Raw genomic sequence first — 12,949 nt, 5'->3', positions numbered from 1 at the left:
CACTTATCCCACGACAATTTCAAATCTGTCCAAACCACATTTTTAAAATATAACTAATGTGTCTTGTTGATCTGTTCTGTTCTGCAATATAATATATAATAAAATAACAAACAAATTAATGCTAAATGCTGAGAAAAGTTTTGATTAACAAAATAATCAGTGCTATTTAGTACTATAATGGTATTTACTAACATAATATTATTACTAAAATAGTTTCTAAAAGTGTTCTAGGCTACCCTAGGGTTAAGGTTAGGCTACCCTTCCCTATAATTAGGGTTAAGGCTAAAATAGGTAATACGTAGCTAATCAATGAGCTAGACCTGTCCATTTGGTTTGCAACTCAGTGAACCTGTACAGCATTGCACTCAATTCAATGCCTACGAATGAAGATTTCAATGCATATTAAATTACCCAGCAGCCTTTTAGAAACAACGTCGTAAAAAATAAATGAATCTTATTTTAAAAATGTATTCTGGCTGTTTTAAAAACGGCCACATCTTGAAAAAGAGGACATGCTGTAATAATAGTAATTTAATAAAGATATACCCATCTAAAATCTATTAACTGATAATAATAGTAATTTAATAAGATATACCCATCTAAAATCTATTAACTGATAATAATAATAATAGTAATTTAATAAAGATATACCCATCTAAAATCTATTAACTGATAATAATAGTAATTTAATAAGATATACCCATCTAAAATCTATTAACTGATAATAATAATAATAATAATTTAATAAAGATATACCCGTCTAAAATCTATTAACTGATAATAATAGTAATTTAATAAAGATATACCCATCTAAAATCTATTAACTGGTAATAATAGTAATAGTAATTTAAGATATACCCATCTAAAATCTATTAATTTAAAATATGAGAACAGTCATTTTGAAGGTACCCATGAGCAACCATTTCAGATGAAAAAACAAATGTGATGCATTTTGGAAATAAACTCTTAATAATTATTTAAAAAATGGTCATCTCACCTCTTAGATTTGGTGTCATGTTCCCCAGAGAGCCACATTTTAGAGGCAGGGGCCCCCTCCTCTCTCTCCCCAGAGAGATGCCTTTTAGAGGCAGGTCCCTCCTCTCTCTCCCCAGAGAGACGCCTTTTAGAGGCAGGTCCCTCCTCTCTCTCCACAGAGAGACGCCTTTTAGAGGCAGGGCCCCCCTCCTCTCTCTCCCCAGAGAGGCTCCTTTTAGAGGCAGGTCCCTCCTCTCTCTCCACAGAGAGACGCCTTTTAGAGGCAGGTCCCTCCTCTCTCTCCCCAGAGAGACTCCTGTTAGAGCACTGAACCCTAAACAGAGATCCAACATGTTGGTTGTAGTTAACACAGTAATTCTTGAATGTCAATTGTTCTCATTTATTCATTTACTCTTTGAGAAATAAAACATTTACTAACAGACATAGAAACAGTCAGGTGATTTAATGCATCACAAGAATCACATGAATATGTAGTTGTGACATTTCATCTCCATGTCAACTGTCTGTAATAATAATAAGTCACTGTTTGTTAAGGTAGTTATAGACAGTACAGCAACAACAATAATAATAATAATAATAATAATAAGTCACTGTTTGTTAAGGTAGTTATAGACAGTACAGCAACAATAATAATAATAATAATAATAATAATAATAATAATAAGTCACTGTTTGTTAAGGTAGTTATAGACAGTACAGTAACAATAATAATAATAATAATAATAAGTCACTGTTTGTTAAGGTAGTTATAGACAGTACAGCAACAATAATAATAATAATAATAATAATAATAAGTCACTGTTTGTTAAGGTAGTTATAGACAGTACAGCAACAACAATAATAATAATAAGTCACTGTTTGTTAAGGTCGTTATAGACAGTACAGCAACAATAATAATAATAATAATAATAATAATAAGTCACTGTTTGTTAAGGTAGTTATAGACAGTACAGCAACAACAATAATAATAATAATAATAATAATAAGTCACTGTTTGTTAAGGTAGTTATAGACAGTACAGCAACAACAACAATAATAATAATAATAATAATAATAATAATAATAATAATAAGTCACTGTTTGTTAAGGTAGTTATAGACAGTACAGCAATAATAATAATAATAATAATAAGTCACTGTTTGTTAAGGTCGTTATAGACAGTACAGCAACACAAGGCCATGTCTCACACTTATTTGGATTAATCAAAAACAGGCTATTTATTGTCTTTCAATCTGTTATTTTCTAAACGTATCTGAGAATATAGACAGAAGGGCTAAAACTGACATGATTGATCTGAGGGGGAAATCATTGATCCATTCAGAAAGGTTATTTGCAATAAGTAAGATATGTTATATTATGTAAAGTAGGCTAGGTTATAATGTATAGTAGTGGGTTGATAGTGATATGTAGATGTTATATTATGTAAAGTAGGCTAGGTTATAATGTATAGTAGTGGGTTGTTAGTGATATGTAGATGTTATATTATGTAAAGTAGACTAGGTTATAATGTATAGTAGTGGTTTGTTAGTGATATGTAGATGTTATATTATGTAAAGTAGACTAGGTTTTAATGTATAGTAGTGGGTTGTTAGTGATATGTAGATGTTATATTATGTAAAGTAGACTAGGTTCAAATGTATAATAGTGGGTTGTTAGTGATATGTTATATTATGTAAAGTAGACTAGGTTATAATGTATAGTAGTGGGTTGTTAGTGATATGTAGATGTTATATTATGTAAAGTAGACTAGGTTATAATGTCTAGTAGTGGGTTGTTAGTGATATGTTATATTATGTAAAGTAGACTAGGTTATAATGTCTAGTAGTGGGTTGTTAGTGATATGTTATATTATGTAAAGTAGACTAGGTTATAATGTATAGTAGTGGGTTGTTAGTGATATGTTATATTATGTAAAGTAGACTAGGTTATAATGTATGGTAGTGGGTTGTTAGTGATTTGTAGATGTTATGTTATGTAAAGTAGGCTAGGTTATAATGTATAGTAGTGGGTTGTTAGTGATATGTAGATGTTATATTATGTAAAGTAGACTAGGTTATAATGTATAGTAGTGGGTTGTTAGTGATATGTAGATGTTATATTATGTAAAGTAGTCTATATTATAATGTAAATGTAATGTAAATGTAAACAATGGATATATAGTGTTTTGCTCAGAAACAAATTTTCATAAACATCTAAAATATACTACTAACAATCTGAGGACAGTAATTGAAGCCAAGAACAACTATTTCTGATTAAAAAACAAATGTGAAAAACTGTGTAAATAGCATTTAGGACATAAACACTCAATAGTTTTTAAACACAATTGTAATCTCACCTCTTAGTTTTGATGTCATGTTCCCCAGAGTGTCTCATTTTAGACGCAGGGCCCCCCTCCTCTCTCTCCCCAGAGTGTCTCATTTTAGAGGCAGGGCCCCCCTCCTCTCTCTCCTCAGAGTGTCTCATTTTAGAGGCAGGGCCCCCCTCCTCTCTCTCCCCAGAGTGACTCATTTTAGAGAACTGACCCCTAAACAGAGATCCAACATGTTGGTTGTGGTTAACAGTAATTTTTGAATGTCAATTGTTCTCATTTATTAACTATCTCTTATAAAACATTTACTAACAGACATAGAAACAGTCAGAAGATGTAATGCATCACATGAATATGTAGTTGTGACATTTCATCTCCATGGTAACTGTCAATAATAATAACAATAAGTCACTGTTTGTTAAGGTAGTTATAGACAGTACAGCAACACAAGGCCATGTCTCACAATTATTTTTATTCATTAAAAGTAGGATATTTATTGTCTTTCAATCTGTTATTTTCTAAACGTATCTGAGAATGTAGACAGAAGGGCTAAAACGGACATGATTGATCTGAGGGGGAAATCATTGATCCATTCAGAAATGTTTTTTTTTTGCATCAAGTAATTGATGTTATATTATGTAAAGTAGACCTGGTTATAATGTATAGTAGTGGGTTGTTAGTGATATGTTATATTATGTAAAGTAGACTAGGTTATAATGTATAGTAGTGGGTTGTTAGTGATATGTTATATTATGTAAAGTAGACTAGGTTATAATGTATAGTAGTGGTTTGTTAGTGATATGTAGATGTTATATTATGTAAAGTAGACTAGGTTATAATGTATAGTAGTGGGTTGTTAGTGATATGTAGATGTTATATTATGTAAAGTAGGCTAGGTTATAATGTATAATAGTGGTTTGTTAGTCATATGTAGATGTTATATTATGTAAAGTAGGCTAGGTTAAAATGTATAATAGCAGTTTGTTAGTGATATGCAGATCAAGGTGTAAACCTCAGCTATAGCCTACTTATCATAGATGACCAGTCTAAACCTGTTCAGGTCAGTTCACATAATGTTATAGTCCTACCAGTAGCAGGACAGAGAATGTACTGTATATAACCTACATATCATAGATGACCAGTCTAAACCCGTTCAGATCAGTTCACATAATGTTATAGACCTTCCAGTAGCAGGACAGAGAATGTACTGTATATAACCTACATATCATAGATGACCAGTCTAAACCTGTTCAGATCAGTTCACATAATGTTATAGTCCTACCAGTAGCAGGACAGAGAATGTACTGTATATAACCTACATATCATAGATGACCAGTCTAAACCTGTTCAGATCAGTTCACATAATGTTATAGTCCTACCAGTAGCAGGACAGAGAATGTACTGTATATAGCCTACATATCATAGATGACCAGTCTAAACCTGTTCAGGTCAGTTCACATAACGTTATAGACCTACCAGTAGCAGGACAGACAATGTAGCCTAGGCCTGATATTTTTTACAACATTTTCAACGGAGGCCATCAGGTCGGTCGGCATGATAAGCAGTGATGTATTTTTTTTTAGGTGAGGGAGCACAGCAAACTATGTAAATGACGTCATAATTTCTTCAATCAAAGTTTGTATCGACATATGTAGCCTATTGAATAGTCTATCATTACAGGTCTCTCCAACCCTGTTTCTGGAGCGCTACCCTCCGATAGGGTTTCACTCCAACCCCAGTTGTAACTAACCTGATTTATCTTATAAACCAACTCATTATTTTAATCAGGACTGCTAGTTTTGAATAGTAATGAAAACCTACAGGATGGTATCTCTCCAGGAACAGGATCGGAAAGCCCTGTTTTAGAAGATGGATAAAATCCACCCTACAATTTTTTTACTATTCAGCTTCAGCTAACCGTCCTAAAATCTTATTAGAAATTGCTATTTTTTTGTAACAGTAACGTTACCATTCACCTGGTCATTAAAAATAATTTATTTAGAATTGATCAGAATGATTTATTCGTGTATTCTCAAAGTGAAAGTTCTCCCTCGCACTACACACATGATGATCAGTGATCATAGATCAAACCTAATCTTGACTATTAAATGTCTGATGACGACCTAACTTTATAATAGTTTGTATGTTGCCTCTAGACTTACCAGAATCTGCTCGTCTTTCCTTCAAATCAATACTTTTACCAGACTTCTAATGTTGCCGAGAAATGTGCGCCACAGTTTCAACATCCATTTTGTAAGTGCATTCGCCTGCAAACTTACTTTCAACTTCATGAGGAAATTACATAACCAGAATTCCTAAACCCAGACGCAACATCCCGAGTCTACCGGGACCGCTGGGAAGAAGACTGTAGGAAGTCGACCGATGCCGTGATTTGGGGTTTGAGAAGTTAGAAGTGTAAAATGATTCCCTAGTTGTACATTTTCTCGAAATCTAAAAGCCAAAACCTAGATTCGAACCAATGTATTAAGTATTTGAACATGTTATTACTCCAACTTCGTGAAAGTAACAAACTGGCACGTTATTATTTGAGTCAAAAATGACTTGATATCGAAGGAGTGCCTTTAACGGACTGCACATGCGCAGTTCGGCGTGAGGCGACCGTTAGACCCGATAATGTGTTTCTGCGCATGAGTTTAGCAAACCAACGTTGTCATGACATGTGCGTCTGTGTCTAGTTAGTATAAATGTATGTGCATATAACACTATATTACACTTTTGGGGCGGCAGGTAACCTAGTGGTTTTAGCATTGGGACAGTAACCTGAGCTGACAAGGTAAACATCTGTTGTTCTGCCCCTGAACAAGGCAGTTAACCCACTGTTCCCCTGAACAATGCAGTTAACCCACTGTTCCCCTGAGCAAGGCAGTTAACCCACTGTTCCCCTGAACAAGGCAGTTAACCCACTGTTCCCCCCTGACCAAGGCAGTTAACCCACTGTTCCCCCCTGAACAAGGCAGTTAACCCACTGTTCCCCTGAACAAGGCAGTTAACCCACTGTTCCCCTGAACAAGGCAGTTAACCCACTGTTCCCCTGAACAAGGCAGTTAACCCACTGTTCCCCTGAACAAGGCAGTTAACCCACTGTTCACCTGAACGAGGCAGTTAACCCACTGTTCCCCCCTGAACAAGGCAGTTAACCCACTGTTCCCCTGAACAAGGCAGTTAACCCACTGTTCCCCTGAACAAGGCAGTTAACCCACTGTTCCCCTGAACAAGGCAGTTAACCCACTGTTCCCCCCTGACCAAGGCAGTTAACCCACTGTTCCCCCCTGAACAAGGCAGTTAACCCACTGTTCCCCTGAACAAGGCAGTTAACCCACTGTTCCCCTGAACAAGGCAGTTAACCCACTGTTCCCCTGAACAAGGCAGTTAACCCACTGTTCCCTGGTAGACCGTCCTTGTAATAAATCATTTCTTCTTAACTGACTTGCCTAGTTAAATAAAGGTTACTTAATTTTTTAATATATATATATATATATATACACACATATAAACTAAGTATGTGGACACCCCTTCAAATTTGTGGATTTGGCTATTTCAGCCACACCTGTTGCTGACAGGTGTATAAAATCGAGCACACAGCCATGCAATCTCCATAGACAAACATTAGCAGTAGAATGGCCTTAATGAAAATCTCAGTCACTTTCAACGTGGCACAGTCATAGGATGCCACCTTTCCACAAAGTCAGTTCATCACATTTCTGCCCTGCTAGAGATTCCCCAGTCAACTGTAAATGCTGTTATTGTGAAGTTGAAACATCTAGGAGAAACAACGGCTCAGGCGCAAAGTGGTAGGCCACACAAGCTCACAGAATGGGGCTGCTGAGGGCTGAAGCACGTCTGTCCTCGGTTGTAACACTCACTATTGAGTTCCAAACTCGGTAGTGAGCCTCAGACCAGGCACATCAAGCTGAAGGACGAGTCAGAATCTATTTCAAATGGCTCCTTTTGAGCATCTGTAAATACTAAATAAATACCTATTCTGCATTTGAAATAATACCACTTCCGATCTAGAAATCAAACGTGTCCGTGGAAAAATATCATGTTTACCGGAATTTAAAAATCTAATCAAATCAAAGTGTATTTGTCACATGCGCCAAATACAACAGGTGTAAACCTTACAGGGAAAGCCTTACTTACTTTTTTTAGTATTCAGCTTCAGCTAACCGTCCTAAAATCTTATTAGAAATGTATATTTTTTGTAACAGTGACGTTACCATTCACCTGGTAATTAAATATAATTTATTTAGAATTGATCAGAATATTTTCTTCGTGTCTTCTTAAAATGAAGGTTCTCCCTCGCACTACACACATGATGATCAGTGATCATAGATCAAACCTAATCTTGACTATTAAATGTCTGATGACGACCTAACTTTATAATAGTTTGTATGTTGCCTCTAGACTTACCAGAGTCTGCTCGTCTTTCCTTCAAATCAATACTTTTATCCGACTTCTAATGTTGCCGAGAAATGTGCGCCACAGTTTCAACATCCATTTTGTAAGTGCATTCGCCTGCAAACGTACTTTCAACTTCATGAGGAAATTACATAACCAGAATTCCTAAACCCAGACTCAACATCCCGAGTCTACCGGGACCGCTGGGAAGAAGACTGTAGGAAGTCGACCGATGCCGTGATTTGGGGTTTGAGAAGTTAGAAGTGTAAAATGATTCCTTAGTTGTACATTTTCTCGAAATCTAAAAGCAAAACCTAGATTCGAACCAATGTATTAAGTATTTGAACATGTTATTACTCCAACTTCGGGAAAGTAACAAACTGGCACGTTATTATTTTAGTCAAAAATACTTGATCTCGAAGGAGTGGCTTTAACCGACTGCACATGCGCAGCTCGGCGTGAGGCGACCGTTATACCCGATAATGTGTTTCTGCGCATGAGTTTATCAAAGCAACGTTGCCGTGATATGTGCGTCTGTGTCTAGTTAGTATAAATGTATGTGCATATTACACTAATAAATCATTTCTTCTTAACTGACTTGCCTAGTTAAATAAAGGTTACTTAATTTTTTCATATATATATATATATACACACATATAAACTAAGTATGTGGACACCCCTTCAAATTTGTGGATTTGGCTATTTCAGCCACACCTGTTGCTGACAGGTGTATAAAATCGAGCACACAGCCATGCAATCTCCATAGACAAACATTAGCAGTAGAATGGCCTTAATGAAAATCTCAGTCACTTTCAACGTGGCACAGTCATAGGATGCCACCTTTCCACAAAGTCAGTTCATCACATTTCTGCCCTGCTAGAGATTCCCCAGTCAACTGTAAATGCTGTTATTGTGAAGTTGAAACATCTAGGAGAAACAACGGCTCAGACGCAAAGTGGTAGGCCACACAAGCTCACAGAACGGGGCTGCTGAGGGCTGAAGCACGTCTGTCCTCGGTTGTAACACTCACTATTGAGTTCCAAACTCGGTAGTGAGCCTCAGACCAGGCACATCAAGCTGAAGGACGAGTCAGAATCTATTTCAAATGGCTCCTTTTGAGCATCTGTAAATACTAAATAAATACCTATTCTGCATTTGAAATAATACCACTTCCGATCGAGAAATCAAACGTGTCCGTGGCAAAATATCATGTGAGAGAGATTAAAGTAGACGGCACGCGTCAAAGTAAGAAACAAGGTCCCTTGGCATTGTGTCCATTTCAGGCTTTAAACAACAATTAAACAGCCATCTAAATAATGTTTCTCAGCCTAGTTTCCTATTTAGTTCTCTTTATATGTACAGGCACAGAGCTTCCAGATGGCTCCAGCCTAAGGATTTGCATTGCATGTACACCTGGGGAGATTAGAACCCCAAAGAAAAGATCCTAAAGGTAATTTCAGATTCAGGTTGATCATGACAGCCTCTTTATGAAAGGCCTTTAACTATGGCTAAACAGTTGTCTACACATCTTATTAATTAATGATGTTAAACCCAGGATTTACAGGCAGGACGGTTGATCTACACATGGAGGGAAAACTTACGGAGTTTTGATGGATCGGGCGTCTTTGAGTTGGTGAATTGGAAACGGATAATGGTCAGGGCTAACCAGCCCCTTTATCTGTAACAAATAGGCAACATGTTGGAATTATAACGTGTTAAAATGTAGGTACTAAATATTTAGAATTAAATCACGGGTTTTAAAAATGTATCTCACGCTTTAACGATAGGGGAAGAGGGGGTTTAGGGGGGTTATTAACTTTATGGAAAACAATATTCACACTATGTGGATTATAAACATGTACATACATAGAGAACCAACACATCAAGATCTAACAGGGATGAGGGGGGATTCATAGTACAACAGGAGGCTTCTGTAACCTGCAATACGTGTTAAATATGTTTTACATACATCCACGACTGAATGGTTTCACAAACTACCTTTAAAGGGTTTGTCAGAAAGTTGTAACAGGCCTCATTCAACAGTCTAGAGATGAACCTAGAGACACCAAAAACATCACCGCTTAGAGCAGCTTGGAGATTATTACCCATGTAAGTGGGGAGCAAAGAGCTGATTTAACCAACTCTGTACAAACCCGACACGGGGTATGATAACTCTGACGCGTACGTCTAATGATTATTGGAGATGTTTACAACTGAGGGAGTTGACAGTAGGTCAAAGAGATGTATAAAGGCAAATTGACATAACGGACCTCAAAGACCAACAGCCTACTTAATAATATAGAATGCAGGGGTGTGTACTGAACATGTAACCATTATAAAACAAAATGGTCTACGGTCAAATGCGTCTATAGTTTTTAATGAAGGGGTCGCTGCAGTCATTTAGATTATTTCAACATAGTCTAGATCAGTCCACAGGTTGCATATACATTTTTTAGTATCTCAATATTGTGTTATATGTTGGTAGGTCTAATAAACAAATATATTGTATACAATGATAATATTATTTTGTCAGAAATTGAAGCCGTTGATACAGTTGTGTACTCTATCGCCCGCCCTGCTGATCGTGCTCTATCTGAACTACATTAAGCATTCATTATTTTGCATTAAATATTTATGGATCTTAAAGTATTATAGAATACACAATATCTCACCCTTTAATGACAGGAAAATGTCCTTTCCATCCATCACCCCGGTCTGTCACGAAGAAAAAAGACACGGAAAATCAGGGTGCAGCGTGAGTATGCGTGTGACGGAGCAGCAAGAGTGTGTGTGTGTGCGTTTCAAAAACAAAGGGTGTGTGTGTGTTCACAAAGGGTGTGTGTGTGCCGACCACCCGGGGTTAAAAATTGATATCTCTAAGCAGAGCCCGGTGCCCCCCACCCTGGTTGTAGACAGAATGTCTCGACATCCCCTCCTGTTGTTTGAATTCACCGCCATTGTTCTCTAAAACAAATATACACGGTGATGCATACAGGATATCTCCCGAAAAAATCCCACCACGGCCCTGCAAACTCATTCCGTACTTTCGTGAGTTAGGGACAGAACGTGGAGCATATACTTTAACACTATGTTACCACAGCTTTAGCGCAAACCCACAGGCCCGAATATTTAGCTGCCAGGACAGATTAAAAAATAGATGTGAATAAGTGAATCCCTCCTTATAGATATTTCTGAAGGCTACTGGACATAAGTGATTGGGAAGCGACTGTTAGACGTGGATTCTCAGAAGCAAACTGCGTCCTGTCCTTTACGGCGCCCTTCACGATCACACAATTTTAGGCGTAAGTCCAAATAATCACATACCCAAGAATATTTATATATTAAAAAAAGAAAAGTGTGCACTCTGAACGACTTCGTCAGACACCAGGCAGCATAACATAGTCTGTGAAGCCCTCCTAATGGATATTTCTGGAGGTCAGTAAGTGAAAAACGTCCGTGACGCTATATTCCAAATGTGCTGACACAAGCACCTAACATAGACAATCACACAACAATGACAACACAGGCTACCTAAATATGGTTCCCCATCAGAGACAACGACTAACACCGGCCTCTGATTGAAAACCATATCAGGCCCAAACACAGAAAAAGACAAACTAGACATACAGCATAGAATGCCCACTCAGATCACACCCATACCAACCAAATCTATAAACATACATAGTAAACTATGGTCAGGGCGTGACACAAACCTATAAACATACATAGTAATCTATGGTCAGGGCGTGACACAAACCTATAAACATACATAGTAATCTATGGTCAGGGCGTGACACAAACCTATAAACATACATAGTAATCTATGGTCAGGGCGTGACACAAACCTATAAACATACATAGTAATCTATGGTCAGGGCGTGACACAAACCTATAAACATACATAGTAATCTATGGTCAGGGCGTGACACAAACCTATAAACATACATAGTAATCTATGGTCAGGGCGTGACACAAACCTATAAACATACATAGTAATCTATGGTCAGGGCGTGACACAAACCTATAAACATACATAGTAATCTATGGTCAGGGCGTGACACAAACCTATAAACATACATAGTAATCTATGGTCAGGGCGTGACACAAACCTATAAACATACATAGTAATCAGAGAGATTAAAGTAGATGTCACGGGTCAAAATTTTGATTGATGACCCTATGTGAACCTATGTGAACGCTATGTGAACCCTATGTAGTGATGACGTGTGCATGTCTTCTGGTCAGGCAAGCCTGGTTAGGTGGGGGCTATGGGGTGAGTAAGGGTCCATTTGACAGGCCGTTAATGATTGATGACCCAAGCCTGATAGGCAAGCCTGGTTAGGTGGGGGCTATGGGGTGAGTAAGGGTCCATTTGACAGGCCGTTAATGATTGATGACCCAAGCCTGATTTATGACCCTATGTAATGATTTATGACCCTATGTCATGTAGAAGGGTGCATGCCCAGGGTTGAGTAAGTGACCATGTGTCAGGTCAACCTGTTACTGTTTCTCACGGTTTGGGTTGGTTAAGGCCCCTTATAAAGCCGCTGAACAATACCTGTTTAAGAGTGCACAAGATCTTAAGAATAACCATGGAATTTGGGATCGGTACCAAAGCAGTGATGACGGTAACAACTGAAACAGGCCTTCGGGTTGCCCATAGAGCAAGGGCAAAGTATCAACCAGCAATATATGATGCGCCAAAAAAACGTTTTTTAAATGTGTATAGAACCCAAATACCGCCAGCAAATGCTCTGACAGATCAAGTGTTGATGTCTAATGGCCAGCAGTGGGGGTATCGGTTTGATTACCTGGCCTGTAGAGTGACCCTCTATACGGTAGATGAAGGAGAAGAATATACAGACCAGACTGTAGGCTTGGAATATGGTGTTGAAGACTGGTCGGTTTTTCGCAAGGTTGTATGTCCTGAACTGAGCCTTATCACCAAGGGGTATAGTGTGTTCACGGGCCACGAGACCCGTTGGGAAGGTACCCCTGACTCCTCAGGACAAATATTTCACAGGGTGAAAATACAAAGAAAGAATGGCCGACCGTGCGGCAGCGTGGAGTTCTATATCGGCACCGAGGCAATCCGAAACCACAACCTTAGGGGTGGTGGCCTGACTGGGGATACCCGACTGCGTCTGCTTATTCCTTTTAAGAGTTGGGATGTACTGGAATTGAAAATGTTGCAACCGTTGGATGCTCTCTTTGTACAGAGCCAACA

The 12,949-nt window shown here is 37.9% G+C and overlaps 2 protein-coding genes across 3 annotated transcripts in view; both read right to left on the bottom strand.

Annotated features, from left to right (window-relative positions):
• The window catches only part of LOC116370079 (spore wall protein 2-like), a 41,130-nt gene extending 32,982 nt beyond the window's left edge, over nucleotides 1-8,148 (bottom strand). Inside the window, exons 1-3 of one of the 2 annotated variants that reach the window (XM_031819685.1) lie at nucleotides 7,735-8,148; nucleotides 3,331-3,519; nucleotides 998-1,309 (exon numbers count right to left, since the gene is read on the bottom strand). In XM_031819685.1, coding sequence (XP_031675545.1) covers nucleotides 998-1,309; nucleotides 3,331-3,503 — 485 coding nt within the window. In that variant the 5' untranslated portion in view covers nucleotides 3,504-3,519; nucleotides 7,735-8,148. Of the gene's footprint in view, nucleotides 1-997; nucleotides 1,310-3,330; nucleotides 3,520-7,734 lie in introns of those variants that run through there. The other variant, XM_031819686.1, reaches the window with a different exon arrangement.
• Nucleotides 1-12,949, bottom strand: part of LOC116370072 (NLR family CARD domain-containing protein 3-like) — a 315,247-nt gene that overhangs the window by 145,615 nt on the left and 156,683 nt on the right. The window lies entirely within an intron of this gene.

Source organism: Oncorhynchus kisutch, unplaced genomic scaffold (assembly GCF_002021735.2).
Source record: "Oncorhynchus kisutch isolate 150728-3 unplaced genomic scaffold, Okis_V2 scaffold2442, whole genome shotgun sequence".
Lineage (NCBI taxonomy): Eukaryota > Metazoa > Chordata > Actinopteri > Salmoniformes > Salmonidae > Oncorhynchus > Oncorhynchus kisutch.
This window is presented reverse-complemented; position numbering and strand designations above follow the sequence as displayed.